Source organism: Tachysurus vachellii, chromosome 3, assembly GCF_030014155.1.
Source record: "Tachysurus vachellii isolate PV-2020 chromosome 3, HZAU_Pvac_v1, whole genome shotgun sequence".
In the NCBI taxonomy this organism is placed as follows: Eukaryota; Metazoa; Chordata; class Actinopteri; order Siluriformes; family Bagridae; genus Tachysurus; species Tachysurus vachellii.
The window spans coordinates 1,752,771-1,780,762 of record NC_083462.1 but is presented as its reverse complement, the minus strand read 5'-3'; the positions used below and the strand labels follow the sequence as shown (position 1 = coordinate 1,780,762).

Sequence of the window (27,992 nt, the reverse complement as noted above, 5' to 3'; positions counted from 1 at the left end):
GCTAATTTAAGCTAATTTAAACCAAAATAAATAAAAACATTTGATGTAACTAGTTCTAGTAGTTGATATTCCACAGGGTCACAAGTGCTAACCGGTTACACAAATAATGAATCCATGTGAGGTTGAAAACTTGCGGAAACAAATGCAAGATGTTTTTATTTAGTTTGGATTATTCGTAATTTTACATAAATAAAGATAAATAAGGCCTGTTGTAGCTATATTTGAACATGTTAATAACAATATTGTTTAACATCTGCAGCACTGTAGCCTCATCAGTCTGAAACTTGAACGTTTTCCTCTGGAATTGTCAAAGGTCTGTCTGAAGACTGACCCAACACTAGCAACACTACATTGTTGACATTGGAGATGACTTTATAAAATAAATGTCTTTTCACACCGTAAGCAGGGATACTGCCTTCTCTCCTGTGTGAATGAGCTGATGGATTTGGCTAAAACTCCTTCCACACTGAGCAGGTATATGGCTTCTATCTCTGGTGAACTATTCCACCGAGTGAGACTGTGTCCACATTGTGAGCAGAGCTACAGCTTCTCTCCTGTGTGAATTCGCTGGTGTATTTTGAGATTACTCTGTCGTGTAAAACTCTTCCCACACTCAGAGCAGATGAACAGCTTCTGTCCGGAGTGTGTCTGCTGGTGCCTTTGTAGAGTACTCTCTCTATTAAAACGCTTCCCGCACTGTGAGCACTGATATGGCTTCTCTCCGGTGTGAATATGTTCGTGCCGTTTGAGATTACACAGACGAGCGAAACTCTTCCCACAGTGCGAGCAGTGATACGGTTTCTCTCCTGTATGAGTGCGCCGGTGCCGTTGAAGGCCGCTGTCCTGGTTAAAACTCTTCCCGCACTGTCCGCAGTGAAATGGTCTCTCTCCTGTGTGGATTCGCTGATGGATTTGCAGAGTATTCTGTTGATGAAAAACCTTCCCACAGTCTAAACAGGGATACGGCTTCTCTCCTGTGTGAATGAGTTGGTGGATCTGGAAAGAATTTGGTTGGCTAAAGCTCTTCCCACACTCTGAGCAGATGTATGGCTTTTCCCCTGTATGAACGCGTTGATGTCCTTGGAGAGCATTTTGGTAAGTAAACCTCTTCCCACACTCTGAGCAGATGTACGGCTTTTCTCCTGTATGAATGCGCTGATGTCGTTGTAGAGCATTCTGGTAAGTAAACCTCTTCCCACACTCTGAGCAGTGATATGGCTTTTCTCCTGTGTGAATTCGTCTATGCTGCTGGAGAGTACTCTCCCGATTAAAGCGTTTCCCACACTGTGAGCACGAATACAGTTTCTCTCCTGTGTGAATGGTTTGATGTGCTTGAAGATGACTCTTTCGAGCGAAACGCTTCCCACACTGGCAGCAGAGAAACGGCCTTTCTCCGGTGTGAATGCGCTGGTGTTGCTTCAGATGGAACCGTCCAGCAAAACGCTTCCCACACTGCGAGCAGCCGTACATTTCTTTCAGCCTGCAAGAGATTTTAAAATGAGGACTGGTGTGTGTTTGCTTATTGGTAGAGATTCTTGTGGTTTTTGGAGTTTCATGTTTCATTTCTTCTGATTTCATCGTGCTCACGTTTTCCTCATCGTGACATCTCTTGGCATGTTTGTGGAGGTCAATTTGTGACGTATAGTAAAGTGAATGCCGCGAGCCAGAGAAACTTTTCACTGGGCAACCACTGGTTTCTGGAACAGAAAATGAAGAGACGCAACGTTTAAAGACTCCTAGATGAGGCAGAGATGCAGAAACTTGCACAGAAATCATTACCCCTTTTCCACCAAAAAGAACCGGGTGCTGGTTCAGAGCTAGCACTGGTGCTGGTTCAAAGTTGGTTCCACTGGCGAACCTTCTAAGAACCGGTTTGCCTTTCCATCAGTTAGAGAGCATCACAGAGCCGAGTCTGACGTCACTGTATACGTGTCACGTTACACAGCAACGTTAGCACAGCAGCGGCAAACACAAACACAACAACAATGGCGGATGTTGCTTTACTGTTAATGCTCACGGCTTTGTGAACCTACATTAACACCCAAACGCGGCGAATCCAACGTGTACGTGCAGCTCCATGTAATCTGTATAAACGGAGGTTGTTATCGAGAAAGTACATAACGTTATTTTATTATTAACACAGAAAAAAGTTGTCCTTAGCATGTAGCTACTTACTATCATGTGTGCTGATAATTGATCATATTTCGGTAAAGTAAAAGTGTTTTAAACATTAGTATACTTAAGGTACATTATCAAAGCCGCTAACAGTAGCCCCACCCCCAGACCCTACTTAAGGTACATTATCAAAGGTGCTAACAGTAACCCTGCCCATAGGCACTAACAATACCCCCGCCCCCATGCGCTAACAGTAGCCCCGCCCACAGCCCCTAACACAAGCGGTTCTTAAGTCTAGACCAGCATCATTTTGGTGCTACTTAAGAACCACTTTTCCTGGTTCAGAGCCAGTGCTTTGGGTATCGAAAAAGAAAGAACTGGTTCTAAATTAGGCTCCGAACCAGCACTCAAACTGCCTCGGTGGAAAAGGGGCATCTGATTATGCCAAGATTTGTATGAACAAAGTCACACGAGTCATATGTTGAAGACTCAATGTGATAAAAGAGCTTGTGTGTCTAAATTAAAACAGGACATGGCACAAAGCTCAACGTTTATCCAGAAAACACCATGACTATTGTAACACAATGGTAGTAGATTCTCATCAACAGAAACTGGTGGCAATCTGGTCAGGAATAATTGTTCAGGACAACATTACCTGTTCATGTCAAGAGATTTCAGTCCAGTAGGGATTCATTTTCCAATAGGTCAAGGAATTTAAACATATTGCCAAAGAACATTTACATCATTTAGCAGATGCCCTTATCCAGAGCGACTTACATTATCTCATTTTTATACAGCTGAGCAATTGAGGGTTAAGGGCCTTGCTCAGGGTCTCAGCAGTGGCAGCTTGGTGGACCTGGGATCGAACTCAGTACCTTCCAATTGGTAGCCCAACACCTTAACCACTAGGCTACCACATGACCCCTCATCTAACATTAATGTGTTGGAATGGTACAGTTAAAACCTTCAATCTACCATAAATGCAAATCTATGGCATATCCCCGAACACTTGCATCTGCAGTAAAAGGTCTGATCGATTGCTCAGCAGGTTATTTTCAATCCTTATAGGTGGGATTTCAGATTTTTGAGAAATGCTTCAGAAAACTGAGTCGGGCCGAATAATAAACAAAAAACAAAACAAACGTGTAGCCAATGAGTAGAAAGGGGCGTGTCTTGTCAATCTGGGCGGAGAGAGTGTTCAGTGCGCATGTGTGACATTAGCAGAAAGCGGTTTTAACATTGACATGGAGGATAAAAACAAAGAAAGAAAGAGAAGAAAGACTTACGATAAGGTAAGAAGTAGGACGTGTTAATATAGGATCAGCTTTCCAGCGCTGGAGAGAACTGAAGGAGCAGGAAGTTGGTCACATTTTCACAGATTGGAGTTTCCTGAGTCAATAACTCCTGAGCTAAACGCTGTTACTACACAAATAACACCTCTTTTCTATCGTAGTAATGTAGAGACGCAGCTACAACCGTGTTTTGTGTAGTAACAGCGTTTAGCTCAGGAGTTATTGACTCGGGAAACTCCAATCTGTGAATATGTGACCAACTTTACTTAAGACGCCGAGGCGCTTTTTTCCTTCTCGATAGGTGAGTAACGTTGGTTTTGTTTTGTTACACAGAACTAATATATGCCTTTGTCCTTTACATGATTATGCTTGTGTGTCATTTTTGCTTGTTTGTTTATCTACAATCGTATTGTTCTTCACTTCAGCTGTGATAAAGACACATTTCTTTCCATTAGTTGCCTGGGTTACGTATGTATGTGTGGGCGGAGCTATCAATACAGGGGTGTGACCCATTTGGGTTAGGGGCGTGTTAGTTTTGGTGATTTTATGTGTCAACGTTGGCTTTCAAAAATCGGAAACCCCACCGTTAAGCTATACCACTTGTACCCCAGGCTGGTCAGTGGTAGGAAGTAGGTGACTGGTTAAAAGGCATCATTCAGCCATATCACTTAGTTGTACAAGATGTATGCTGTCTGCTTCACACTCCTTTTTGTAAACTGGTGGAAAAGTTGTATCAGGCAGAAGAAGAATGCATAATACACTTTTAAAGAAAAGTCCTTTAAGACACAACAAGTGTTTTAAATATATTTTGAAGTTACCACTTATGGAGCACTTTTTCTTCCAGATGCAGTTGAAAGTAACCCCGAGATCCTTAGCATACTTCTCTTCATACCACACCAAAAGTTCCTGTCTTGGTTTGATGGGTCGACAGCAGCGGTAGAAAATCTCACCTCGATACTGTAACGCCACCAGATTATTCTCTTCATTATTATGAGCGCAATTCACATACCTCAGGAAATGAGGAAAAGAGACAACACAGGATTAAAGACAAATGGGCCACAGTGAGCAGCAGAACAGAACCTGATGAAGAAATTAAAGTAACTCTCTAAAGAAAACGATTCCTCACCTCATCCAATTGGCATGGGTCACTCTCTTAGCATCTATGTACCTCTCAAAATGACCGCTCTTGTAAATCTGAAAAACACGTAATTAATGTTACCATCGTCTTCAAATAAAAAAAAAAGCAATATAGGAACAATCACCATAATCTGGGCAAAAAAGAATCACATTATACGGTCATCTGTTTACCCAGACTACGGGATATAAATCTTCCTTTATTATTCATTCTAAACAACATATCGTCGCTGTCGGGCGGAAACCTCGTATGTCCAAATTTTGTCAATTTCATATTTTTTCACATATCGATGCTATTGTTCAGTCCCCACTTGGGTCTGTTATTTTTACAAGTTATTAACCAATCTAAAGTCTTGAAAATAGCTTGAGCGCAAATCTCATAACTCCATTGGACACTTCAACTGTCCACCTCTTCCTCACTCCACGGGAGAGCTTCACGTCATATTTCTCCTCAAGAAGAGTCGCAACGAATCAACACGTCTTCTGAGGTAAATGTCTTCAAAACACTGGGCTCAAAGAAAAAAAAATCTTGACCCCCGCTAGTTCTGGTGCTCGTCTGAGGACAGGAATTTAGTGCAAGACAATCCACTGCAACGCGGACTAAACCCTGTGCACTGCAGATAAGGTACGGCGTTTTTTTAATTTACTGAAAAATAACGGTTTTGGAGATACGAGGATTCCGCCTGACAGTGACGATATCTAACTTTTACTACTTTGAAAAGGCTGAGTTGGACTAGTATGTGGGTTCTAAATAAATTATTGTTAAAACATTACAGGGATGGACAAGGTGTATATTTATTTTTAAAAAAAGTGGCATGAGATACGGCTAAGTACGGTGACCCATACTCAGAATTCGTTCTCTGCATTTAAACCATCCAAAGTGCACACACACAGCAGTGAACACACACACACCGTGAACACACACCCGGAGCAGTGGGCAGCCATTTATGCTGCAGCGCCCGGGGAGCAGTTGGGGGGTTCGGTGCCTTGCTCAAGGGCACCTCAGTCGTGGTATTGCCGGCCCGAGACTCGAACCCACAACCTTAGGGTTAGGAGTCAAACTCTCTAACCATTAGGCAACAACTTCCCCACACAAAACAGGGGAGAGCACGAACACAGTCCCCCACTATCAGAAATTATGCAGTCGAGATTCCCGCATTTGGGGAATTCGCAAAGGTCAGCACAGCCCGAGTACAATGGCCAAGCCTCGCTTTGGGCAAACCACCTCCTTGATCATGGTATTGCCCCTGCCAGGTAAGTATAAGTTAAGGCAGACCAGTTAAGGCAGACCACAATAAATAATGAATTTTATAATTATTGTCCTATTCTAACCTAGTTTCAAGTTTTGTACAGTGTTAAAAACACAACAAATTCACCTTCAAAATGTTTAAGCTATGAGTTTTGTTATTCATCTCATCATAGGTAAAGAGTATCTTCATTTTCTCTCAGTGTTTGAATGCAATGTATCTTTAACTCATTTTTTTAGGAAACTAACTCACCACCCAAGAGAAGCTACTGGCCATGGCTTCTTCTTTGTCTACCGGGTCTCCCTGGTAAGGTCCAAAGTGAGCACCCAGTGGAACAGTGTCCCCCTTATTAAACACTCCCAATCCTACATCGGGAATATCAGATTTCTGAAGCTCTAGTCCAGGTGGGAGGGTTTGTCTGGCTCGGTCTGAAACCCCTCTAGGGACAGAGGTATCAGGGAGGAACAGAGCTGAACCGTGCGTCTCACACTTGTTGATGAAGGAGGATCTACAATACTCACAGTCTAGAAGAACAGAAAACAATATCATGCAGGTCCAGGAAGAATTTGATCATAACTTAAGAACTGACTCAGAACTTCTCAGTCTTTCATGTCCAGGATGTAAGAGTTTTAGTGTGACTAAAATTTGGGATTAGGCACAAATTACACTCAGTTAAACCCCATCCACATGTATACAGATGTTTCGGAAAAAATAGATTTTGGTCTTTCTGATGTTTTCCCACATTTCTCCTTCTCTACTGCTCCATATGCAGCTCATATGTTTACACTTCAGGCTTGTTCATGTGTGGAATTTCAGATCGCTCTTGCATTTTTAGAGGCTGTAGATATTTTCAAACACACTGTGTGGACTGAGGGTAAAAAATATGAACAACATTGCCACCTGCTACTTGTGTAACACTCCCCATCCACACAAACCATCCCATACACAGCTTTGTGATCAAGATATTTCTGCAGCTCTACTCACTCTGGTTGTAATTTTTTATTTTCTGTTTTCCTCTCAACGGTTTTTGTGTTTTGCCTGAGTATATTTCTGCTTAACTCTGTGCTAAATATTGGTAGTGTCTTTGGGTCACTGAAAAGTGCGTAATGAAGAAAATATTATTATTATTATTAATATTATTATTATTATACAATTGTGCCACCCAAATTCCGGAAATGTTGGGACATTTTTTAATTTTAATAAAATGAAAACTAAAAGACTTAAATATATTATTCACAATAGACCACAGATAACATAACAAATGTTAAAACAGAGAACTTTTATCCACTAAATAAGCTCATTTCATATTTGATGCCTGCTACAGGTCTCAAAAACGTTGGCATGTGTCAATAAATGGCTGAAAAAGCAAGACATTTTTAAAGATTTAGCTGGAAGAACATCTACGTTAATTGATATCAGGCCCATAAATGCATACGGTCTGGGCAACTTGCATGTGTTGGAAGGCTGTAAGGTATATAAAGTTTTTAGAGCACATGTGCTCCCCTCCAGACAACGTCTATATCAGGAAAGGCCTTGTGTATTTCAGCAGGACAATGAAAACTACATACTGCAGCTATTACAACACTATACAACCAGTATGTCCTGGACCTGGTTTTCACCCGTCCTTCTCCAGCTACAGACATGACTGCTTCCCCACTACACATCTCTGATCATCACCTGGTATCCTTCACCATCACTCTCCCTACCCTACCTAAAACTACCTCTCACCCCCTCGTTCTTACCCACCACAACCTTCACTCTCCCCTTCTTCTGTAGCTCCTGTCACTCTTTCTTCTCTTCCTGATCCTGAGTCTTTTTCCTCAGTACCCTTGGACTCAGCCACAGATACTCTCCTCTCATCTCTTTCCTCAACTATGGACTTCCTCAACAATCGAAGAGAGCTAAGATCATCAGAGAGAAAGTGGAAGAAATCACAACTTGATGCAGATCTTGATTCTTACCGATCACTCCTGGCCAAGTTCTCCTCATATGTGATTTCTGCCAAGACTTCCTTCTACAAGGGTAAGCTTGAAGCTTTGGCACAAGACCCTCATAAAATCCACAACATCATCTCTTCTCTACTCAACCCTCTGGCTCCACATGCTTCATCCTCCCTGACTTCAGAAGACTTTGTTTCTTTCTACCAAGATAAGATTGAGGAAATCTGCCGGACCTTCACTTCAGCCCCGACTGCACTTACATCTCACAGTATGGACTCCCCTACACCTTCGTTATCGCATTTCTCAACTGTAACTTTGCTCCAGACCATCTCACAAGACATTCTGCCCTTCATTTCCACTATCGTCAATAGATCCATAGCATCTGGTCAGGTACCAACTACTTTCAAGAGAGCAAGGGTTATTCCCATCCTAAAGAAACCTGCTCTGGATCCATCAGACATCAGTAACTACAGACTGGTATCACTTCTCTCGTTTCTTTCAAAAATTCTTGAACACATTGTCTATAATCAACTGTCTGTCTATCTCTCACAGAACAACCTCCAAGATCCCAACAGTCTGGCTTTAAAGCAGCTCATTCCACAGAGACAGCCCTTTTGGATGTTTCTGAGAAACTACAAGCTGGTAGATCAGCCAAACTGTCATCCGTCCTTATCCTCCTTGACCTTTCAGCAGCATTTTATATGGCCAACCACAAGACTCTCTTCTCTTGGTAAAGTATATTCACTCTCTTGTTGAAGTTATTTCCTCACATGGGTTCTCTTACCACTGCTATGCTGATGATACACAACTTATCTTCTCTTTCCCACCCTCAGATACCACAGCTTCTGACCGGATCTCAGCATGTCTGGCAGAAATATCATCATGGATGACTGCTCATCAGTTAAAGCTCAATCCTAGCAAAACTGAACTGCTGTTCATCCCAGGTGACTCATCCCCAGGTCATGATCTTGCTATATCCTTGCACAACGATCTGATCTCCCCTTCAGCCACAGCTTGCAAAATTGGGGTAATTTTGGGGTACAGGACATGCAACTGTCCTTTTCCTCACATGCTAATGTGACTCGCTCATGTCGGTTCATTCTCTACAACATTAGAAGGATACGGCCATATTTGTCCATACAGGCTGCTCAAGTACTTGTCATCTCAAGACTGGACTACTGCAGCTCTCTCTGTCAGGTCTACATATGAACGCAATCAGTCCTCTGCAAATGTTCCAAAATGCAGCTGCACGGCTTGTTTTCAACCTGCCAAAGTTCTCCACACCACCACACTGCTGCGATCCCTCCACTGGCTTCCTGTAGCTGCACACATCAGATACAAAACACTGATGCTGGCCTTCAAAGCCAAAAATGGACCAGCTCCCTACTACCTCAAAGCCTTCATCACTCCTCACACCGCACCTAACACCCTCAGATCTACAGCACTGCTCGACTGGTCCCACCATCTCTCAGGGTGAGAGGTAAGTATATAACTAGACTCTTCTCTGTTCTGCTTCCCCAAGGGGTCCAGACAGCTGAGTCACTGGCTAGTTTCAAACTACGGTTTGAAGACCTACTTATTCATGAACACTTCAACTCCATTTATTCATTTGTTATGTATCTATGTTCTATTTTGTTTAAAATATTGGCTCGTGTGATTTAAAAGCCTTTTAGTTTTCATTTTATTAAAATAAAAAAAAAATGTCCCAACATTTCTGGAATCGGGATTGTACAGATATTCCCTATACATGTAGATGGGGCCTCAGAATAAAAGTCTTTTCAGAGTTTTAGACCCATGCTGAACATTGTACAGGGTCTGTTGTCTTACAGAGATAGTCATCTTCATCAGGTTCTACATCTTTTAAAGGCTTCTCATGGAATCCTTCAGTCTGTTGGTCCCCAAGGTTCAGCTGAACCACACAGCTCGATGTCTCACCACCTACAATTCCATCATTTAAAAAGGTGTGAGAGGATTAACCACAGATTGAAACTGATTTTATTTTGTAAACATTTGTATATAATTCATATTTAGTCAGAGATTGAGGTGGGACCCATGGTGTGTTATTGCCTTACAGAGATAGTCTCCATCTTTAGGTTCTTCTTTTACAAGCTTCTCTTGAAACCCTTCAGTATGTTGGTTCACAGTGGTGACGTGGCCCACACTGCTTGGTGTCGTCATAGCTGAAGTGTCATCAGAGATTAAGAAGATTCATTTAGGGAAATAAGAGGAACAGAATTAGTAAACATGTCCTGGACTTCCAGTCAAAACTGAAGACTAATTAGACTTTAAAAAAAAGGGGGCCATGACTAGGGTTACAAAGGGGTGGAAAGTTTCCGGTAAATTTCCACAGGAACTTAATCTGTATTCCAAAATATTCCAAATTGGAAACTTTACGGGAATTTATCGAAATTTACAGGAATTTATGGGAATTATTTGGAAATATAGGGAAATTTATATTATATAACTATATCATATACAAACACAAATAAACATGTTGTTTGGTCATAAGCAGACATGCATGCAAGGTAATACACATTTTATAAATGATGTCTTGACTGATTTAATTGTAAGTAGAACTTTAACCCTGTGTTTATATGTTTACATTAACCCTGTGTTTATATATATAAAAACCGCACTAACATTATATATATATATATATATATATATATATATATATATATATATATATATATATATATATATATATATATATGTTAGTGCGGTTTTTATATATATAAATAAATATATAAATATATAAATATATATATATATATATATATATGTTTACATATATGTTAGTGCGGTACCCTCAGTAGGGCCCCTACATCCGGGTTAGTGCGGTACCCTCAGTAGGGCCCTACATCCGGGTTAGTGCTGTACCCTCAGTAGGGCCCCTACACAGGATGTAGCCGTGTACATTGGGACGAGACCACCTACCGTTAGGTTAATTTATCAACAAGCTCAAGTGTAACTCACCGTGGGCTTTAAACCCGTCACATACAGACACGGTGCTGAGGTCGAGATTGTGTCCAATTGTAGCTGAAATAATTTTAATCATAAATGATCATCTGTGTCAGAAATCCCTTCTGTTCAAGCAGAAACAAACCCAGCAGCGTCTTCTTCGTCAATAGGGCAGGAGTAAACTGTACACCGCCACCTACTGGACACTTGTGTAATTACGCCTTTTATTGGATAAAGGATCAGTAAATTCTCACTCACTCACTCATTTCCTACCGCTTATCTGAACTACCTCGGGTCACGGGGAGCCTGTGCCTATCTCATCAAGGCAGGATACACCGTGGACGGAGTGCCAACCCATCACAGGGCACACACACACACACACATACACTCTCTCTCATGGATCAGTAAATTATCAATATTAAACCTTCAGGTTTTTTTTTTTGTATTGTTTTATATCAGATTTCACTTCACAGAACACACAGTCTCAGGTAATACACACCCACTCTCAGGTAATACACACACACAAACACACAAACACACACACACACACACACACACACACACACACACACACACTCAGGTAATACATGGTAATAAGACTATTACTTCCCCAACATACACAGACACACACACACACACACACACACACACACACACACACACACACACACACACACACACCTAGTTAAAGTATCAGTGTTCTCTTTATAAGTATGAGAAAGTTACTCGGTATCTGGGATTTTACTTGCCTTTGACTATTTGGTGAAGGGTGCAGAGAATATATTACAATAAAAGGGTGACATCCAGCAGAATTTGGAACTTATAGACAAAGTCTTTTTAAAAATATATTTAGAAAATGTATTAAATTGTTATCAAATTCTTTTTTGTATGTATAGAATTGTATGTGCTTTGATTTCTAAATATAAGTAGACAAATTCAGAGATACAGACAGAGATCATACATTATATATAATATACAATGACAGTTTTATACAGTATAATTCATGTCAGGGTCTCATGAAGGAAATGAACAAAAAATAATTGCTAGCTTATTTCACTTATTTTTCACGGTAATAGGATATATTTTATTCTGTAATATTTCAGCCCCGGGAACAATGTTGAATAAGGATTTGTTTCATATTAATGTACACAAATTTGCTTATTTGTGTAGTTTATCCTTACACTCATTAATATTTCAATGTGTATGTAAAGAAAGTTAGAAAATTAAGTTTTTGTTTGTTGGTGTGTGTGTGTGTGTGTGTGTGTGTGTGTGTGTGTGAGTGAGACACAGAGAGAGACAGAGAGAGAGAAAGACAGAGACAGAGAGAGAGACATAGAGAGTTTCATTTATTTCCTAAGAGTGTGTTTGTGTCACATGACTTTTTTAAAAACATCTAGAACTTTCTTCAACGTTTAACACACACTTGTATAAATAAATGAGATTTTTTTATGACCCAAACGTATACAAACATAAATAGATTCATATTATCATGATGACCTCTGATGACCTTCTAAAGATCTACTATATCTGACTCCAACATCACATTGACCTGAATAGCTCAGTAAAGAAGGACTTAAATTAAAAAAGACAAATTATACTGAATGGATAAACACAGATAGAAGGTTTATTGCAGTCAGTGCTGGTTACAGCGTCCATCCCTTTATTTCCCTTTATTTTAACATTATGACTGAAACCAAGCCCCTTCAGATGAAATGCCCGACCTTTTCCTTTACAAACCTGGAACATTTCTAGACACCATTATGTTTTAGTTTTTGACATTTTTATTTTCCATAATAATCAAATTTTGATGTCTTCCTTATAAAAAGAAAATGGGTGTTTCTGAACACTATCATTGGCTTTTTCCAGCTTTCTTTCATCAAACAGGCTCTATCGTATTTGAAGGACAACATGACCAAATTTCACAATTCCACCTTTCCTCCGTTCCTATGGTGACTATGGTGATACATCCATTCATATTCCGTGTACTAGCTTTAACCTGCGCTGAGTTGGATTACATCCAATCTCTATAGTCTCTATAGTCTCATAGTCTGGATGGCCTTGTCCTCGGTCTAAACTCATTACATTTACATTTACAGCATTTAGCAGACGTCCTTATCCAGAGTGACTTACATTTTTATCTCATTTATATACAAATGAGCAATTGAGAGTTAAGGGCCTTGCTCAGGGGCCCAGCAGTGGCAGCTTGGTGGACGTAGGAATCAAACTCACAACGGCTTGTCAGATTAAGCCTGAAAAAAACGTTACTACCACTACACAGGCTCAAGGCTTGCACAAAGTTGATAAATGCACCAAAACTTCACAGACCTCTTGACATATTAAACAATACATTAATAAAACAATAAACACAGGTTATGTCTGATACTACTCATGCTATCTTACCATTTCAAGATTCAAGATTCAAGATTTTTTTTATTTGTCACATACACAATTATATAGGGCATATATAACCAGCAGTGAAATGTGAGTCAGGTCCGCTCCATGGACATTGCACTTATTTGAAAAACACAACAATGACAGAATGAGATAAAGGTAAACAATGAAAATATAAGAATAAATTATAAAAAATATGTATACTGTAGAATGGAAAATAATGTGCATGAAAGTAAACTGTAGTCATAAATATAAGATACACAGGGATGTACAAGAGGCATATCGTCGCAGTCAGGCGGAATTCTCGTATCTCCAAAACCATTACTTTTCAGGAAATTAAAAAAACGCCGTACCTTATCTGCAGTGCACAGGGTTTAGTCCGCGTTGCAGTGGATTGTCTTGCGCAAAATTCCTGTCCTCAGACGAGCACCAGAACTAGCGGGGGTCAAGGTTTTTTTCTTTGAGTGCAGTGTTTTGAAGACATTTACCTCAGAAGATGTGTTGATTCGTTGCGACTCTTCTTGAGGAGAAATATGCCGTGAAGCTCTCCCGCGGAGTGAGGAAGAGGTGGACAGTTGAAGTGTCCAATGGAGTTATGAGATTTGCGCTTAAACTATTTTCAAAACTTCAGATTGGAACTTGTAAAAATAACAGACCCACGTGGGGACTGACCAACAGCATCGATATGTGAAAAAATATGAAATTGACCAAATTTGGACGAGGTTTCCACCCAACAGCGACGATATGTGCATTATACTGTAATCTTAAATATTAAGATACACAGGAATGTGCAAGAGGCAAACGTGCAAACAGGTTGACACTTTCAGTATGTCATTGTGAGGTAGTGAATGATGAATATCTTACTGATAAAGTGAATATTAAGTTGAGACATGAAGTTGTTAAGAGGCTGGTTTTGAGTTTAGGAGCCTGATGGCCTGGGGGAAGAAACTCCTCCTAAGTCTCTCGGTTTTTGCCATCAGGCTACGGAAGCGCTTACCAGATGGCAGCAAAGTGAAAAGATTGTTATTGAGGTGGATTGAGTCCTTGATGATTTTAGCAGCTCTGTTTTTGCAGCGTTTGAGGTAGATGTCCTGCAGACAGGGGAGAGCAGACCCTGTGATGCGCTCAGCTAAGCGCACAACTCTCTGCAGGGCTTTGCAGTCTTGTCTGGAGCTGTTCCCATACCACACTGAGATACACTGAGTCAATACACTTTCTATGGCCCCTGAATAGAAGGTTTTCAGGATTGCAGGTGAGACCCTGGATTTTCTCAGCTGTCTCAGAAGGTACAGTCTTTGCCTGGCTTTATTAACCTGTGTTTGAATGTGGGTAGTCCAAGTCAGGTCCTCGGAGATGTTTACACACGAGGTACTTGAAGCTGCTCACCCTCTCCACAGGGGTCCCGCTGATCATAAGAGGAGTATAGGGCTGCTGTTGTCTCTTCCTGAAGTCGATAATCAGCTCTTTAGTTTTGCTCACATTCAGAGAGAGACAATTGTCCTGGCACCATGATGTTAGTTTCTCTACCTCATCTAGGTATGCGATCTCATTGTTGTTGTGAATGAGGCCCAGAACCGCAGTATCATCAGCAAATTTGATAATAGATGTGGAGCTGTGGGAAGATACACAGTCATGTGTGTAGAGAGAGTAGAGCAGGGGACTGAGGACACAGCCTTGTGGGGCTCCTACATTCAGGGTGATGGATTTGGAGGTGTACTGGCCTACTTTCACCACTTGAGGTCTGCCGGTGAGGAAATTAAGAATCCAATTGCAGAGTGAAGAATTCAGGCCGAGGTCCATGAGTTTGGAAGCCAGCTTGATGGGGACTATAGTATTGAAAGCTGAGCTATAGTCGATAAATAGCAGCCTTACATCTTTGCCACACAAATACAAAGAATACAAGATGTCAAGGAACAAAATACTCCCAAACATACCCTATAATTTGGTCAGATCAAGATGGCGATCTTGATGGCATCCCAGTTCCCAGTATATATCTGTAGATTAAGATCTTCAGATTACCAGAATATATATATATCACAATAAGGTTACATTACTTTAAGCTTACAAGTACTATATTTATGTAAATTATTAAACCAATTTTGAAACATTTCACACAATAAATTGACCGTTCAAAATACATACAATAAATGTGATTGACTAAAAACATCAAATGTGTTCGTGATGATTCTTTCCCAGTTTGACCAATAACAAGTATTTACATTTATGGCATTTGGCCATATGGACGTTCTTTGAAGTCTCCATCAATAAATACAAATCTAATCTAATATAACCTAATAATAAAAACTGAATACTGGTTCACTAGTTCATCTACCTAACAACCTTGTTGGGGAGGGACTTTAAGAGATCTACCAGCTCCAGTTAGACTCTGCTATACTAAAGAGGAGATGTGAACCCCATGTGGTCTTTTACATCAATACAACATTTATCAGACTGTATATTTATAATCACACCCCCAGTGCCACCCAGATGAGGATGAGGTTCCCCTTTGAGTCTGGTTCCTCTCAAGGTTTCTTTCTTTACCATCTAAGGGAGTTTTTCCTCTCCACAGTCACCTGAGTCACCTCTGACTTGCTCATTGGGGATAAATACAAACACATTTAAATATATCTAATATTAATCTAGAATTTTGTATTATATTAATATTTATATTATTCTTTATAATAAACTTTTGTTCCATGTTTATGTTCTGTAAAGCTGCTTTGAGACAATGTCCATTGTAAAAAGTGCCATACAAATAAATCTGAATTGAATTGAATTAATAAGAAAAGAGCACAGACACTTCATTTTTACAGTAAAGTGCTAATTTAAGCCAGGGGAAAATATAAAAATGTAAATTAAATGGAATTAAAGTTATTATATGGTAAACCAGACCAAAATAAAAAAAAAAGTTTGATGTAACTAGTTCTAGTAGTTGATATTCAACATGGTCACAAGTGCTAACCGGTTACACAAATAATGAATCCATGTAAAGTTGAAAACTTGCGGAAACAAATGCAAGATGTTTTTATTTAGTTTGGATTATTCGTAATTTTACATAAATAAAGATAAATAAGGCCTGTTGTAGCTATATTTGAACATGTTAATAACAATATTGTTTAACATCTGCAGCACTGTAGCCTCATCAGTCTGAAACTTGAACGTTTTCCTCTGGAATTGTCGAAGGTCTGTCTGAAGACTGACCCAACACTAGCAACACTACATTGTTGACATTGGAGATGACTTTATAAAATAAATGTCTTTTCACACCGTAAGCAGGGATACTGCCTTCTCTCCTGTGTGAATGAGCTGATGGATTTGGCTAAAACTCCTTCCACACTGAGCAGGTATATGGCTTCTATCTCTGGTGAACTATTCCACCGAGTGAGACCGTGTCCACATTGTGAGCAGAGCTACAGCTTCTCTCCTGTGTGAATTCGCTGGTGTATTTTGAGATTACTCTGTCGTGTAAAACTCTTCCCACACTCGGAGCAGATGAACAGCTTCTGTCCGGAGTGTGTCTGCTGGTGCCGTTGTAGAGTACTCTCTCTATTAAAACGCTTCCCGCACTGTGAGCACTGATACGGCTTCTCTCCGGTGTGAATATGTTCGTGCCGTTTGAGATGACACAGACGAGCGAAACTCTTCCCGCAGTGCGAGCAGTGATACGGTTTCTCTCCTGTATGAGTGCGCCGGTGCCGTTGAAGGGCGCTGTCCTGATTAAAGCTCTTCCCGCACTGTCCGCAGTGAAATGGTCTCTCTCCTGTGTGGATTCGCTGATGGATTTGCAGAGTATTCTGTTGATGAAAAACCTTCCCACAGTCTAAACAGGGATACGGCTTCTCTCCTGTGTGAAAGAGTTGATGGATCTGGAAAGAATTTGGTTGGCTAAAGCTCTTCCCACACTCTGAGCAGATGTATGGCTTTTCTCCTGTATGAACGCGTTGATGTCGTTGGAGAGCATTTTGGTAAGTAAACCTCTTCCCACACTCTGAGCAGATGTACGGCTTTTCTCCTGTATGAACACGCTGATGTCGTTGTAGAGCATTCTGGTAAGTAAACCTCTTCCCACACTCTGAGCAGTGATATGGCTTTTCTCCTGTGTGAATTCGTCTATGCCGCTGGAGAGTACTCTCCCGATTAAAGCGTTTCCCACACTGTGAGCACGAATACAGTTTCTCTCCTGTGTGAATGGTTTGATGTGCTTGAAGATGACTCTGTCGAGCAAAACGCTTCCCACACTGGCAGCAGGGAAATGGCCTTTCTCCGGTGTGAATGCGCTGGTGTTGCTTCAGATGGAACCGTTCAGCAAAACGCTTCCCACACTGCGAGCAGCCATAAATTTCTTTCAGCCTGCAAGAGATTTTAAAATGAGGACCGGTGTGTGTTTGCTTATTGGTAGAGATTCTTGTGGTTTTTGGAGTTTCATGTTTCATTTCTTCTGATTTCATCATGCTCACGTTTTCCTCATCGTGACATCTCTTGGCATGTTTGTGGAGGTCAATTTGTGACGTATAGTAAAGTGAACACTGTGAGCCAGGGAAAATTTTCACTGGGCAACCACTGGTTTCTGGAACAGAAAATGAAGAGACGCAACGTTTAAAGACTCCTAGATGAGGCAGAGATGCAGAAACTTGCACAGAAATCATTACCCCTTTTCCACCAAAAAGAACCGGGTGCTGGTTCAGAGCTAGCACTGGTGCTGGTTCAAAGTTGGTTCCACTGGCGAAACTTCTAAGAACCGGTTTGCCTTTCCATCAGCTAGAGAGCCATCACAGAGCCGAGTCTGACGTCACTGTATACGTGTCACGTTACACAGCAACGTTAGTGCAGCAGCGGCAAACACAAACACAACATCAACAATGGCGGATGTTGCTTTACTGTTAATGCTCATGGCTTTGTGAACCTACATTGGCATCCAAATGCGGCGAATCCAACGTGTACGTGCAGCGACATGTAATTTGTATAAATGGAGGTTGTAATCGAGAAAGTACATAATATTAACATTAACACAGAAAAAAGTTGTCCTTAGCATGTAGCTACCTACTATCATGTGTGCTGATAATTGATCATATTGCGGTAAAGTAAAAGTGTATTAAACATTAGTATACTTAAGGTACATTATCAAAGGCGCTATCAGTAGCCCCACCCACAGTTGCTAACAGTAGCCACGCCAACAGCCCCTGACACAAGCGGTTCTTAAGTCTAGACCAGCAACTTTTTGGTGCTACTTAAGAACCACTTTCCTGGTTCAGAGCAAGTGCTTTGGGTGTCGAAAAAGACATAACTGGTTCTAAATTAGGCCCCGAACCAGCACTCAAACTGCCTTGGTGGAAAGGGGGCATATGATTATGCCAAGATTTGTATGCATAAAGTTGCATGTCATATGTTGAAGACTCAGCAAATGTGATAAAAGAGCTTGTGTGTCTAAATTAAAACTGGACATGGCACAAAGCTCAATGTTTATCCAGAAAACACCATGACTATTGTAACACGATGGTAGTAGATTCTCATCAACAGAAACTGGTGGCAATCTGGTCAGGAATAATTTTTCAGGACAACATTACCTGTTCATGTATGCAAGAGTCCAGCAGAGAATCAATTTCCAATAGGGCAAGGATTTTAAACATATTGCCAAAGAACATTTACATTTAGGTCTCTCACTGTTATTTGTGCTTACGGGCCAAATGGCAGTGTAGAGTACCCAACCTTCTTGGTGTCTCTGGGAAGGGTGCTAGAAAGTGCTCCGACCGGGGACTCTGTCGTTCTACTGGGGGACTTCAAAGCTCACGTGGGCAGCGACAGTGACACCTGGAGGGGCGTGATTGGGAGGAACGGCCCCCCCGACCTGGTGTTCTGTTATTGGACTTCTGTGCTAGTCACAGTTTGTCCATAACGAACACCAATACCTACTTTGAGGATCTCCGCAACCCCACCGACATGTCTTCCACTGAGGATGCAGAGGCCGAGGGCTTAGTTGTGGACTCGTCGATCCCCCAAGCTGAGGTCACTGAGGTAGTTGAGAAGCTCCTTGGTGGCAAGGCACCGAGGCTGGATGAGATCCACCCTGAGTACCTTAAGTCTCTGGATGTTGTGGGGCTGTCTTGGTTGACACACCTCTGCAACATCGCGTGGTGACTGGGATAGTGCCTCTGGACTGGCATACTGGGGTCGTGGTCCCTCTGTTTAAGAAGAGGGACCGGAGGGTGTATTCCAACTACAGGGGGATCACATTCCTCAGCCTCCCCGGAAAAGTCTATGCCAGGGTACTGGAGAGGAGAATCCGGCCGATAGTCGAACCTCGTATTCAGGAGGAAAAATGTGGTTTTCGTCCGAGTCGTGGAACAGGTTTGTTGATCTGGAGAAGGCATTCAACTGTGTCCCTCATGGCGACCTGTGGGGGGTGCTCTGGGAGTATGGGCCCTCTGCTAAGGGCTGTCTATATGACCGGAGCAGGAGTTTGGTTCTCTTTGCCGGCAGTAAGTCAGACTTGTTCCCGGTGCATGTTGGACTCAGGCAGGGCTGCCCTTTGTCACCGGTCCTGTTCATTATTTATACGGACAGGATTTCTAGGCACAGTTGGGGGTCAGAGGGAGTCCGGTTTGGGGACCACAGGATTTCGTCTCTGCTTTTTGCAGATGATGTCCGGTTGGCTTCATCAAATCAGGACCTTCAGCATGCACTGGGACGGTTTGCAGCCGAATGTGAAGCGGTGGGGATGAGAATCAGCACCTCCAAGTGCGAGGCCATGGTTCTCAGCCGGAAAAGGGTGGCTTGCCCCCTTCAGGTTGGTGGAGAGCTCCTGCCTCAAGTGGAGGAGTTTAAGTATCTTGGGGTCTTGTTCACGAATGAGGGAAGGACGGAGCGGGAGATCGACAGGCGGATCAGTGTATCCTCTGCAGTGATGCGGTCGATATACCGGTCTGTTGTGGTGAAGAAAGAGCTGAGCTGCAAGGCGAAGCTCTCTATTTACCAGTCGATCTACGTTCCTACCCTCACCTGTGGACATGAGCTTTGGGTCATGACCAAAAGGACAAGATCCCGGATACAGGCGGCCGAAATGAGTTTCCTCCATAGGGTGGCTGGGCTCCCCCTTAGAGATAGGGTGAGGAGCTTGGTCACTCGGGATGAACTCAGAGTAGAGCCGCTGCTCCTCCACATCGATGGCTCAGGCATCTGTTCCGGATGCCTCCTGGACGCCTCCCTGGGGAGGTGTTCCAGGCATGTCCAACCGGGAGGAGGCCCCGGGGAAGACCTAGGACACGCTGGAGGGACTATGTCTCTCGGCTGGCCTGGGAACGCCTCTGGATTCCCCCGAAAGAGCTGGAGGAAGTGTCTGGGGAGAGGGAAGTCTGGGTATTCACTGTTTAGACCGCTGCCCCCACAACCCAGCCCCGGATAAGCGGCAGAAGATGGAAAGATGGGCATTTACATTTACATCATTTAGCAGACACCCTTATCCAGAGCGACTTACATTATCTCGTTTTTATACAGCTGAGCAATTGAGGGTTAAGGGCCTTGCTCAGGGGCCCAACAGTGGCAGCTTGGTGGACCTGGGATCGAACTCACAACCTTCTGATCGGTAGCCCAACACCTTAACCACTAGGCTACCATAAGCCCCCTCATCTAACATTAATGTGTTAGAATGGTACAGTCAAAACCTTCAATCTAAATGCGAATCTATGGCATATCCCTGAACACTTGCATATTCAGTCAAAGGGCTGATCTGTTGCCCAGTAGGTGATTTTCAATCCTTAAGCTATACCACTTGTAACCCAGACTGGTCAGCGGTAGGAAGTAGGTGACTGGTTAAAAGGCATCATTCAGCCGTATCACGGTACATATCTGTAAGATTAGGTGTACAAGATGTATGCTGTCTGCTTCACACTCCCTCTTGTAAACTGGTGGAAAAGTTGTATCAGGCAGAAGAAGAATGCATAATACACTTTTAAAGAAAAGTCCTTTAAGACACAACAAGTGTTTTAAATATATTTTGAAGTTACCGCTTATGGAGCACTTTTTCTTCCAGATGCAGTTGAAAGTAACCCCGAGATCCTTAGCATACTTCTCTTCATACCACACCAAAAGTTCCTGTCTTGGTTTGATGGGTCGACAGCAGCGGTAAAAAATCTCACCTCGATACTGTAACGCCACCAGATTATTCTCTTCATTATTATGAGCGCAATTCACATACCTCAGGAAATGAGGAAAAGAGACAACACAGGATTAAAGAAAGACAAATGGGCCACAGTGAGCAGCAGAACAGAACCTGATGAAGAAATTAAAGTAACTCTCTAAAGAAAACGATTCCTCACCTCATCCAGTTGGCATGGGTCACTCTCTTAGCATCTATGTACCTCTCAAAATGACCGCTCTTGTTAATCTGAAAAACGTGTAATTAATGTTACCATCGTCTTCAAATAAAAAAAGCAATATAGGAACAATCACCATAATCTGGGCAAAAAAGAATCACATTATACGGTCATCTGTTTACCCAGACTACGGGATATAAATCTTCCTTTATTATTCATTCTAAACAACATATCTAACTAAAAGGCTGAGTTGGACTAGTATGTGGGTTCTAAATAAATTAGTGTTAAAACATTACAGGGATGGACAAGATGTATATTTATTTTTTAAAAAAAGTGACGTGACATACAGCTAAGTACGGTGACCCATACTCATTCGTTCTCTGCATTTAAACCATCCAAAGTGCACATACACAGCAGTGAACACACACACACCATGAACACACACCCGGAGCAGTGGGCAGCCATTTATGCTGCGGCACCCGGGGAGCAGTTGGGGGGGTTCAGTGCCTTGCTCAAGGGCACCTCAGTCGTGGTATTGCCGGCCCGAGACTCGAACCCACAACCTTAGGGTTAGGAGTCAAACTCTCTAACCATTAGGCCACAACTTCCCCACACAAAACAGGGGAGAGCACGAACACAGTCCCCCACTATCAGAAATTATGCAGTCGAGATTCCCGCATTTGGGGAATTCGCAAAGGTCAGCACAGCCCGAATGCAATGGCCAAGCCTCGCTTTGGGCAAACCACCTCCTTGATCATGGTATTGCCCCTGCCAGGTAAGTATAAGTTAAGGCAGACCAGTTAAGGCAGACCACAATAAAGAATGACTTTTATAATTATTGTCCTATTCTAACCTAGTTTCAAGTTTTGTACAGTGTTAAAAACACAACAAATTCACCTTCAAAATGTTTAAGCTATGAGTTTTGTTATTCATCTCATCACAGGTAAAGAGTATCTTCATTTTCTCTCAGTGTTTGAATGCAATGTATCTTTAACTCATTTTTTTAGGAAACTAACTCACCACCCAAGAGAAGCTACTGGCCATGGCTTCTTCTTTGTCTACCGGGTCTCCCTGGTAAGGTCCAAAGTGAGCACCCAGTGGAACAGTGTCCCCCTTATTAAACACTCCCAATCCTACATCAGGAATATCAGATTTCTGAAGCTCTAGTCCAGGTGGGAGGGTTTGTCTGGCTCGGTCTGAAACCCCTCTAGGGACAGAGGTATCAGGGAGGAACAGAGCTGAACCGTGCGTCTCACACTTGTTGATGAAGGAGGATCTACAATACTCACAGTCTAGAAGAACAGAAAACAATATCATGCAGGTCCAGGAAGAATTTGATCATAACTTAAGAACTGACTCAGAACTTCTCAGTCTTTCATGTCCAGGATGTAAGAGTTTTAGTGTGACTAAAATTTGGGATTAGGCACAAATTACACTCAGTTAAACCCCATCCACATGTATACAGATGTTTCGGAAAAAATAGATTTTGGTCTTTCTGATGTTTTCCCACATTTCTCCTTCTCTACTGCTCCATATGCAGCTCATATGTTTACACTTCAGGCTTGTTCATGTGTGGAATTTCAGATCGCTCTTGCATTTTTAGAGGCTGTAGATATTTTTAAAACACACTGTGTGGACTGAGGGTAAAAAATATGAACAACATTGCTACCTGCTACTTGTGTAACACTCCCCATCCACACAAACCATCCCGTACCCTAAGGTCTTCCTCGTCTGGTCTGATCTGTGTGCCAGCCTTCACAGCTTTGTGATCAAGATATTTCTGCAGCTCTACTCACTCTGGTTGTAATTTTTTATTTTCTGTTTTCCTGAACACAAGCTTTTGTGTTTTGCTGAGTATATTTCTGCTTAACTCTGTGCTAAATATTGTTAGTGTCTTTGGGTCACTGAAAAGTGCGTAATGAATAAAATATTGTTATTATTATTATTATTATTATTAATATTATTATTATTATTATTATTATTATTATTATTGTTGTTGTTATTATTATACAATTGTGCAACTCGAATTCCGGAAATGTTGTGACATTTTTTAAATTTTAATAAAATGAAAGCTAAAAGACTTTTAAATCACATGAGCCAATATTTTATTCACAATAGAACACAGATAACATAACAAATGTTAAAACAGAGAACTTTTATCCACTAAATAAGCTCATTTCAAATTTGATGCCTGCTACAGGTCTCAAAAACGCTGGCACGTGGAAATAAATGGCTGGAAAAGCAAGACATTTTTAAAAGATTTATCTGGAAGAACATCTACGTTAATTGATATCAGGCCCATGTGTTGGAAGGCACTATGAATGCTGTAAGGTATATAAAGTTTTTAGAGAACATGTGCTCCCCTCCAGACAACGTCTATATCAGGAAAGGCCTTGTGTAGTTCAGGAGGACAATGAAAACTACATACTGAAGCTATTACAACAGTATACAACCAGTATGTCCTGGACCTGGTTTTCACCTGTCCTTCTCCAGCTACAGACATGACTGCTACCCCACTACACATCTCTGATCATCACCTGGTATCCTTCACCATCACTCTCCCTACCCTAACTAAAACTACCTCTCACCCCCTCTCTCTTACCCGCCGCAACCTCCACTCTGTCTCCCCTTCTTCTGTAGCTTCTGGCACTCTTTCTTCTCTTCCTGATCCTGAGTCTTTTTCCTCACTACCCTTGGACTCTACCCTTGGCCACAGACACTTTCCTCTCCTTTCCTCAACCATGGACTTTCTCTGCCCTCTGTCCTCTGTCACATCCTCTTTCAGATGTGTTGTGCAACAATTGAAGAGCGCTAAGATCATCAGAGAAAAAGTAGAAGAAATCACAACTTGATGCAGATCTTGACTCTTACAGTACACTCCTGGACAAGTTCTCCTCAGATGTGACTTCTAACAAGACTTCCTTCTAGAATGGTAAGCTTGAAGCTTTGACACAAGACCCTCATAAAATCCACAACATCATAGACCTGTAGCAGGCATCAAATTAGAAATGAGCTCATTTAGTTGATAAAGGTTCTCGATTTAATCATTTGTTATGTATCTATCTTCTATTTTGATTAAAATATTGGCTCATGTGATTTAAAAGCCTTGTCCCAACATTTCTGGAATCAGGGTTGTACAAATATTCCCTATACATGTAGATGGGGCCTCAGAATAAAAGTCTTTTCAGAGTTTTAGACCCATGCTGAACATTGTACAGGGTCTGTTGTCTTACAGAGATAGTCGTCTTCATCAGGTTCTACATCTTTTAAAGGCTTTTCATGGAATCCTTCAGTCTGTTGGTCCCCAAGGTTCAGCTGAACCACACAGCTCGATGTCTCACCACCTACAATTCCATAATTTAATAGAATTAGTATATAATTCATATTTAGTCAGAGATTGAGGTGGGACCCATGGTGTGTTATTGCCTTACAGAGATAGTCTCCATCTTTAGGTTCTTCTTTTACAAGCTTCTCTTGAAACCCTTCAGTATGTTGGTTCACAGTGGTGACGTGGCCCACACTGCTTGGTGTCGTCATAGCTGAAGTGTCATCAGAGATTAAGAAGATTCATTTAGGGAAATAAGAGGAACAGAATTAGTAAACATGTCCTGGACTTCCAGTCAAAACTGAAGCCTAAATAGAATTTTTAAAAAAGGGGGCCATGACTAGGGTTACAAAGGGGTGGAAAGTTTCCCAAAATATCCCAAATTGGAAACTTTACGGGAATTTACCAAAATTTACAGGAATTTATGGGAATTATTTGGAACTACAGGGAAATTTATATAAACTATATCATATATAAACACAAATAAACATGTTGTTTGGTCATAAGCAGACATGCATGCAAGGTTATACACATTTTAAAAATGACGTCTTGACTGATTTAATTGTAAGTAGAACTTAATTGATTATTTCATTGAGTAACACAAAAGCATAATAAACATTATTATGCTTGTAATAAACATAATAAACTTAATAATTGTAATAAACATATTTCCCTATGATTGCTGTAATCTATTCTAATTAGTAAGGTAAATTAAGTTTAGTTATTGGATACAATTAAGAATGTAGAATAAGGTAATGCAGAATAAGGCATTAATATGTGCTTAATAAGTACTAATAAATAGCCAATATTCTATTAATATTCATGCTAATAAGCAACTAGTTAAATACACAAAATTATTCTGCAATTTAAGCACATTTAAGTTCCTTGTTATAGGCAACTCTGCATTTTTTTTAAATTCCCAGTTTATTTCTATATATTCCTGTTAATTCCCATGAAAAAGTTTCCAGCCTTGAAAACTCCCGGACTTTTGCAACCCTAGCCATAACACATCAAGCTGACTATCATCTGTAGATTCTCAGTGTGTCCAATGCTGTTGGCAATAGTCAGGTAACCCTGGAGATCATGAGACGTTCTGTCAGTCTAGCAAAGCAATGAAGGAAAACAGAAGCGAACGCAACCAAGCAAACAAAAGCATAACAGCATGCCTTATATGTAAAGATTATGTTATTTAGACATCCTGTTTGATAATTATATGTAATCTGGAACAGTTCTACATGTCAGATGTAGAAATTAAACAACAGCGTTATTTACAGTGGTAGTCTTCAGGCTCTTCTTTTATGGGCTTCTTTTGAAATCCGTTATTCATTTCCTCCTCAGAGCTGAAGTGACCCCCAGAGCCTGATGAGCCTCTAGTTGAAGTCATAGAAGTTTCTGTCTGAGCCCTGCACAGCTAGTGACCACAGAACATTAATACATCGTACACAATACAATAATACACCGTTTAACCGTCATTATTACAGCATGCAAGTAAGCAGCAAAGAAAGACATTTGAGATTCGTCAGCATGAGCTAGTCTTCATGCTTTGTATATATTTGTATATAAACATATTTGTGTATATATTCAAGAAAAAATTAAACAAAAAGATGAAATACTCTTGAAGTTAATGAATACACAGACTTTACCTGTGAATGTGTGACAGCAGGAGTCTCACAGGTTGGTCTGGATTCTGCTGATCTCATTACAAGAAGCCTAAAGGGTTAATCTGAAGTTTTTAAACCGATCAATTCTAGAAATCTGTGCAAAACATACGTTTTCATTTAAAAACCAAAGAGAACCTGGAACACTTCTTTCATTGAGACATATCATTTAGATGATTGCTTGAAAGTGATTTTTTTAATTCTATAAAAATTAGGTATGGTGTATTTCTCAGACCAATCTTACAGCAAATGTGGTCGGTTTGAAATTATGTTCTAAAATGCAGGACCTTGAAGTATAAAAATGTAAGAATAACAGAAACAGAAACCTGTCAGTTTACATTTTAAATGTCATTTCTTTTCATTTATTAAATTACAAGGCAGTGTAAAGCTTGGAGGGTACTGTAGTAGCAGATTGATGGTAACGCAGCTAGTGTACAGTTAGATACTGTAGCTCTGCTGATCGAGTCAAGAAGCTTTTATTGTATATGTTTACATTAACCCTGTGTGTGTATATATATGTTTACATTAACCCTGTGTTTATATGTTTACATTAACCCTGTGTGTGTATATATATGTTTACATTAACCCTGTGTTTATATGTTTACATTAACCCTGTGTGTGTATATATATGTTTACATTAACCCTGTGTGTATATATATATGTTTACATTAACCCTGTGTTTATGTTTACATTAACCCTGTGTTTATATGTTTACATTAACCCTGTGTGTATATATATATATATATATATGTTTACATTAACCCTGTGTGTTTATATATATATATATGTTTACATTAACCCTGTGTTTATATGTTTACATTAACCCTGTGTTTATATGTTTACATTAACCCTGTGTTTATATGTTTACATTAACCCTGTGTTTATGACCCTATACCTTTGCACAATGTTTTGTACAACATACAGAATGCACACTAGTCGGCGCTATCTTGTGTTTATTTGTCTTGTAGTGTTTTGTGTGTCTGTCTGCACTGTCCCTCGTCTTGCACTAGGCTGAAATGACAATAAAAGCTTCTTGAATTGAGAACCAAAAGAATCGACTCTTCATCTGACTCCATGAAAAGGGCTGGAATTCCCATCCCACACGATGGAGTGCAGATTAAAAATATAATCGACTCCTTTTAGTAGACAATATTTGCAAATAAGCAAAGAAATAAACGAGGAATCAATGAGGAAAAAAGTCAGTGTTTTTAAGTCTTTAAGTCAGCTTTCTGAACCGACTTCATCATGGCTGAGTGTCAAATGCCTCTGATGGTAATGTAGAGCACTACATCCGGGTTAGTGCGGTACCCTCAGTAGGGCCCTACATCCGGGTTAGGACGGTACCCTCAGTAGGGCCCTACATCCGGGTTAGTGCGGTTCCCTCAGTAGGGCCCCTACACAGGATGTAGCCCTCACATTGGGACGAGACCACCTACCGTTAGGTTAATTTATCAACAAGCTCAAGTGTAACTCACCGTGGGCTTTAAACCCGTCACATACAGACACGGTGCTGAGGTCGAGATTGTGTCCAATTGTAGCTGAAATAATTTTAATCATAAATGATCATCTGTGTCAGAAATCCCTTCTGTTCAAGCAGAAACAAACCCAGCAGCGTCTTCG

General features: G+C 41.0%; 1 protein-coding gene and 2 non-coding genes across 3 annotated transcripts; all 3 read right to left on the bottom strand.

Moving 5' to 3' along the window:
* Positions 1-17: 17 nt before the first annotated feature.
* On the bottom strand, positions 18-27,991 carry LOC132842558 (zinc finger protein 420-like). Its single transcript, XM_060865293.1, is given in 10 exon segments — positions 18-1,480; positions 16,495-17,647; positions 21,081-21,271; positions 21,393-21,460; positions 22,410-22,681; positions 24,623-24,733; positions 24,821-24,928; positions 25,987-26,125; positions 26,358-26,424; positions 27,848-27,991. Coding segments are annotated over 9 exon segments (3,207 nt in total). The 5' UTR covers positions 26,415-26,424; positions 27,848-27,991; the 3' UTR covers positions 18-372.
* LOC132843675 (U1 spliceosomal RNA) lies at positions 5,640-5,803 on the bottom strand. The gene has a single exon (XR_009648212.1). It is a non-coding gene; the product is annotated as a U1 spliceosomal RNA (small nuclear RNA).
* LOC132843676 (U1 spliceosomal RNA) lies at positions 22,009-22,172 on the bottom strand. Its single transcript, XR_009648213.1, has one exon. It is a non-coding gene; the product is annotated as a U1 spliceosomal RNA (small nuclear RNA).
* Position 27,992: the final 1 nt, after the last annotated feature.